The sequence below is a fragment of the Spinacia oleracea genome, chromosome 4, assembly GCF_020520425.1.
Source record: "Spinacia oleracea cultivar Varoflay chromosome 4, BTI_SOV_V1, whole genome shotgun sequence".
Classification (NCBI taxonomy): domain Eukaryota; kingdom Viridiplantae; phylum Streptophyta; class Magnoliopsida; order Caryophyllales; family Amaranthaceae; genus Spinacia; species Spinacia oleracea.
Window position 1 is genome coordinate 163,667,859 of NC_079490.1, and position 6,727 is coordinate 163,674,585.

Here is a 6,727-nt window from a genome sequence, read left to right on the forward strand (position 1 = left end):
AATTGTGTTAGATCGTAAAGCCACAAAAAATTGGTTCAAAAAATACCTCTCTTCCAACAATGTGTCAATCAAGGGAAACAAACCCCTCTTAAAGTCTGTTCCAAGAACATGTTTCAGCGCTACCAGTAATTCCTGCATTTATTGCAGTAGAGAATAAAGATCAACTTGGAAAAATAAAAAAGGGAAACGCGGATTTGAATTATGAACAACAGTTAGACATTTAGAGCACACCTTCCGAATGGAAACTGAGTCAGAACAGGTCACAAGCAAGTTAACAATACTTTTACAAATGCTCTCCTCGTGTGGCCTAATATAATCAGCAAAACTCTTCAGCAGGTATGTCAAAAAAGAAACAGTCTGCAGCAGTAGGAAAAGACATTACCATCTCTCAGAAGAACAAACAGCATATAACAATTCAATATTTGCCAAAAATTAAAGCGGGTATCCACTCAAACACATAATGTTACATGCATTCATTTCCAGCTATCAGAGAGACACTATGTCTATTGTCAAGAGTTTTCCTTAATTCTTTTCATTTTATTGGAAATTAGAAGCATAATTCGAATTTCCTTAATTCTTCTTAAAATAATACCGACTTTTGATTAGACAAAATATTCAAACTTCGGTATCACCTCCAAGTGTCCAAAACTAACGGTAATAAATTTTGTTAAATGAAATTCTTTTATTAAAAATATTTTGTATATTTTAAAATGCCGAAAGAATTCATAGTTGAACAAAATAAATGTTATACTCCCTCCGAGTTTTTTAAAGTGTTACAGTTTGACCGGCACATGGATTTAGAGGTTGAGTTGAATTTGTTAAATAATATGCAAGTGGTTAAATGTGTTAATTCTTTATTGTAAAATATTGGATTGGTAGTGGATGAATAAGTTATTGTGTGAAAAAGATGGTGCTAGTGTGTGTGGGGACCATGAGAGTGAGAGAAACAATAATATAACTAGAATTAGGGACCGTGAGAGGAAAAAAATATGATAAAATAGTGCAGAAATTTTCCATAAATAGAAGAGTACTTCCTCCTTATTTTAATATGACTTACACATTGAACGGCACATAGTTTAGGAGGTTTGAATTAAATTTAATAACTAATTACAAGTGGGGTAATGGGTTAATTATTTATTGTAAGAGTTGATAGTGGGTGAATTATTTATTGTAGGAAAAAGATGGTGTGAGTAAGTGTAGATAACATGGAAGAGGTAGAAAGACGAACATAATAGGGAGTGGAGACTATGATATAAGGAAGAAATAGTGAAATAGGAGAAGAACATATCAAAATAGAAAGCGTAACCCATATTAAAATACGGAAGGGAATAACACTTATAAAAGCGGTTGATTTAGGCAAGTGAACACCAGAGGGGGGTATAATTTTCAAAAATTGGCGGGAAAACTTATAGTGATAATTTAAGGCCGTTATGAAAGGATATGCAAAGTCAGAACTATTTCTATGTATTTTCCCTTTTCTGGAACATTCTAGCGTAAACTAACTGAAGGTAGACGCAAAAGGCTATGTTTTGATGGTTCATGCACATTAAAAGCACGTTATAATTTTACAGTAAGACAACGTGAGATCACTGACAAGGATTGCAAGAAACGAAGAGGTGACTTCAAGAAAAATTGGGGGAAGCTGAATAGTAACAGTACATCCATCTACTATTTAGGACATGACCCTAGATAGAAGATGGTCTCTGTCAAAAAGGTCTATCATAGTTGCAATCACGATAGTTTTTTGAGAAGTTGCGGAAAGTGTCAAGTAAGCAGCAAATCGCAGCATGAATTTGCATAAAGTGAAAAGTTCGACAATATGATCCCATTTAACGGATTACATAGGTGGCAAGGATACTTCTTGAGTAATGGTAGACATACACTCCCTCCGTATTTATTTAATTTAAGAGATACACTTGGTCGGGCACGGGTATTAAGAAAAAGAATTAAATGAAATAAATTAATAAAACAAGTGGGGTTGAGTAGATATTTTAATAAGAAAAACAAGTGGGGACCATGTCATTTTAGGGAGTGGGGGGTGGAGGTGGGGTGTAGATAGATTATTTAATTAGATGGTGGGGTTGATAAGTTACTAAAAATGGCAAGTGTATCTCTTAAATAAATACGGCCGGAAAAGGCAAGTGTATCTTTTAAATAAATACAGAGGGAGTACTTTCTAGCATCTTATCTTGTTATTCATGATGAAATGAAAGGTTCTAAATCTTTGTAACTAAAAAATGGGCCAAGATTCTTCAAAGTCAATTCAATTAATTTGAGAATCGGAACAAAGCTTTGCTAGTGAAGGTACAAGGGTCAAAACTGAGAGGTTATAGGTTGAAAAGAGTTTTATCCTTCCATAAACTATGTCTTCTGAGGGCTAACTGTGTTAATCTAGGGAAAAAGAATAGAAAATTATGGTAACATGTTAGGTGAAAGCGTGAAACCCACGAGAGAAAACTCATTGCAGTCAAAAAGTTCCTTTTGGTGTTTCGGAGTTGTGCAACTACTTCTTAAAATTCTATGCATCAGGGAGATATTTAACAGCACAATGCAATTTCCTATAAATCAATGCTCCTAGACATCAAATTATCAAGATAAAAATGTTTAATGAAGTTCACTCTATAAGTGTACAAAGTTGCAAACTTTACTGTGTCAAAATTCTATGCCATAGGAAGAAGCTTCTAAATGAACAGAAAATGCAATCATTCCTAACCTCCTTCAATCTTAGGTACATTCTCAGAAGAGTCAGGACTCTATGCCATAGGAAAATGAGACCAAAATGAACAGCAAACTCAATTTCTCATCTAAAAAGCCTCGCTCTTGGATCTAGATGCAAATCCTAACTCCCTAACCTATGATACTCCCCCTAGTCCCCTACATAGTTCTAAACTTATGGTGGAGATGAAAATAAGGAGACGAGATTGAATAAAAGTAACACTGAAAACAAACTCAAATTTCTATCTGCACAGTTAGACGCCCTTTCAGCCATAAGATCCCGAACCAAATAGCTCCTAGTGATTGAAACCTTTTTCCTTCTCCGTAAACGATGCTCTCTCCATGGCATTGATTCTTATGTTGCAGTCAAATTAATACCATATTATGGTAGTAGGATACAGAGAAAATTGAGAGGATAAATGGATAGTTAAAGATCAGAGTCAAGTTCCTTTAGCAATTTAATGGTCAATGAGGAAGTAAAGAGATTGGAGCGGTTTCTTGAGGGAAAAGCGTTTCGGAGTTCTAAGTTCTCCCTTCTAAGGATTAAAAAGAAGTGACACACATTTCACATATATCACTTTTCCCATCTGGATTACGTGAATAAGATAATTAAATAATTCTTTAGCTTAAGGCTCTATATTTTTGTTTCGAGCCATCAATGATATGGTGGGACGTCGTCCTAAGGGCTTGTTCTCTTTCTCAAGCCTCCTTTTGTAAAGGGATGTTATTCTGATGAAATTCTTTATACTCGTCAGGAAAAACTAGTATTGCTTTGCGCTACAGGCATTTCATGGTTCTAAGCAAACATTTCATAAATCCTAAAAAAAGCTTCTGAACCTACTTATTATCTCTCTACTTTCGTTTATCCCGTCAAAGAAGTTCTACACAAAATGAAGGAAGGGACCACAGAAAGTTAATATGAAACCTGAGATGTATTGCAGAAACACATCCCAATTTTATAGTACGTGCATTCGTTGATGCCTCATCTAGTGGAACTACTACTACTACTACTACTACTCAGCTACTCTTATAACAAATTATAAAAATCTATTACTAAAATGATGAACAGAAAACGACAAATGTTACAGTGTGGTAGATACTAAGGAAAAAGTTTTAACAGAATATCGATTCATGAAATATGTTCTAAAAATTAGACTGTATGCACAGATATATCATGGCTCCAAATTGCATAGTAGTAGATACTACTATAAAGAATAAGTTCTCACAGAACTTCGATTCATGAAATCTGTTCTAAAAATGTGACTGTTAGAACAGATATATTATGGCTTCAAATTCCATATCCCTGGCTCCAAAAAATACAAGCAGTCACATGAAGGTATAATATAAGTCAACATCAATGATATTTCATTAACTGCATTCTGAAAATCCACTTAACCGCAAGTTAGAAAGGGGATCAGCAATAACCAAACATTAACACCGCTGAGGGTGGTGTGGCAAACACTCCCAGTAAGATTTTCAAGAACCTCAAATAAGAATTGCTTACCTTAACTTGTGCGCCCTTTAATTCAATGAATTGAGTCTTCAGATGGGAAGGCACTTTCTCAGGACCAGGAACAGAAATAGCCGCTACCATAAGTGGCAGCAATTGAGGGATATTTGTTTGAACAAGCCTACTATACAATTGGAATAAAAACATGACCACTAACGGACTCTCGGTAACAATTTTAAATGACCTTGTACTTGGATTTAGCTGACCAGATCCATGATACCCGGCTCCATTAAGCCCGCTGCTACTCGATGAGGGAGTCAACTGATCGGATGTATCCATTGACTTAATATCATCTCCACCTCCAGGTGATCCAATAGGTGGAACTGCAGCCATTGCACCCCCATTCTCAAAGAAATGGCTCACTGTCAATCTAAAATTTTGGTATATTTTACACACAAAGTCAAGAAACGGCTGTACTTCAGCCTCAAGTGTAGGCCGAAAATTCCTAAGCAAGTCAAAAATGATACGAATACAGATCAGTCCATTTTCTTCATTATCGGTGGTGAGCACTTGCATTGCAACCTTTAACAAGTCCTGAACAAAGGGTCGAAGCACTTCACTATGCGGCAAACGGTTTAAAATCTCGATCACAATGTTACGGAGCTTATGTTCAGGGCTGTCAGCGAACTGTGGCTTGGTTATCTGAATAAGAATCACTGAAAATGCCCGAAAGTAGAACTTTAAGAAATTCAAGTACTCGGCCGTGTGCGCTATCTCTAGACTATCCCGTACCTCCATCGCCATCTGTAACCTTGTTTGAATTGCTGTTATGACCCCAAAAACACAAAATACTTCAATGAATACAAACCAAATCAACATACTTAGCACAAATGAAGTATTTAAGCATAGTGAAATACAGGTTGTTACTCAATCAATTCCACCCCGAAACGCCTTCCCCGCACGCGGAAATACCCCAAACAGAAATGGCACATGAGATAATAGCACAGAATTCAACAGAATATAAACAAAATCAATAGCACAAGTGAAGTGTGGAAGCTTAGTAAACAACAGCTTAATCCATTCAATCCGGAAACGCCCGCGGCACACGAAATACCCAAAACAAAATTGCACATGAGAAAAGAGCACAAAACTCAATCGAATTACTTCTATGGCGTAGCATTGTTCAAAAAAAATAAGCAGAACAATCAAGCAAGTAAACAAACAAACAAAGCAAATTACATGACAATTAAACGCAATTCAAATGAAGAGATAAAAAGAGTTAGAGAGATTACGAAGATCATGGTCGATGAGGAGATTAGAGTGCTGCTCAAAATTCTGAATAGGACTCATGGCGGGAACAAATTTAGGGGAAAATCTGGAGAAGTTTTCTAGGGTTTAACACTCTAAAAAAAGTTGAGTGAAAATGTGAGCTTGGATTTCAGGGGAATGGAAATTTATATCTCTCCGAAGTTGATGGTAAACTCCGGTCAATAACATGAGCAAACAGCAATGGCTTCGTCATTCATTTTGGTTATTTCTGAAACGAACTTTTTTTATGTTATGGAAGAAGAGCTTTCTCTGTGACTGAGACTTCCATCCTTTTATACTCCGACATTTCATGACAAATTTTTATTTTTATACGGAGTATTCAGTACGATAGCTTCTACTACCTCTATTACAACGGAGTTTGTAATATTTAACGGTTAGTATATTCAATTTTGTATGTCAAAAAATTATAAAATATTGATATTTATAAAATATATTTTTGAGACCAATCTAATCACATATCTCATGATAATTTTTTATGGATGTAATAGTGAGAATTAATGGTCAAAATTTTGATTGTTTCACACATTTTTCAAAGCGTAAAGAACTTAATGAAGCAGGAGGTAGTATAAGTTTTGAATACTCAACCTTGTTTAAACAAAAAAACTTGTACCATTTGAATATGACATGTTTCATGTTATCAATAAATCTAACTAAATGCGAATGTTATTAATGTAGTAACCTTGGGCATCGTCCGGACTCAAAAACTAGTTATCTTATTCAAATGTTGTGTTAAATGGTTAATATGGGTGGTAAAGGATAATTTCAAAGCGGATATTAGATAATAATTTTGATTTCGTGTCAACAACTAAAAAATAGAGTTGAATTTAGATGTAATAAATAAAAGGGGTCACTTCGTAATTTACTCTACATTGAATATTTAAAAACCAATATTGTTTGGAAGAAAAAAAAAATTAGTTGTTGTTCGTATTTCTAAAAAAACATTTAATTTTTTTTAAAAAAAAAACATGTGAGGTTTTTGAGGAAAAAAAAACATTGTGCTTTAGTGTAATGTATAGATAGGAGAAAAATACAATGCGAGGAGTTGCGGTCTTGCGGACTATTACATGATTGATATACATGTTACTAGGTGACCAACATTAGTTACCCAAGTAGTTATTCGATTAGCTTCGCGATATGTGAAATGAACTTCCAAAACGTTGAATTACCAGAGGATAAGTTTTATATCGTCTATGATATTTGCAGCTTCCAACTTCTAATGTGTGGATTGGACGC

General features: G+C 34.9%; 1 protein-coding gene across 1 annotated transcript in view; it reads right to left on the bottom strand.

Annotated features, from left to right (window-relative positions):
- LOC110802251 (uncharacterized) overlaps positions 1-5,748 on the bottom strand; it is a 32,570-nt gene extending 26,822 nt beyond the window's left edge. The window contains exons 1-4 of the mRNA XM_022007698.2: positions 5,458-5,748; positions 4,220-4,989; positions 232-357; positions 47-132 (exon numbers count right to left, since the gene is read on the bottom strand). Of these exons, the coding sequence (XP_021863390.1) occupies positions 47-132; positions 232-357; positions 4,220-4,989; positions 5,458-5,515 (1,040 nt within the window). The 5' untranslated portion in view covers positions 5,516-5,748. The remainder of the gene's footprint in view (positions 1-46; positions 133-231; positions 358-4,219; positions 4,990-5,457) is intronic.
- Between the last annotated feature and the right edge of the window lie 979 nt (positions 5,749-6,727).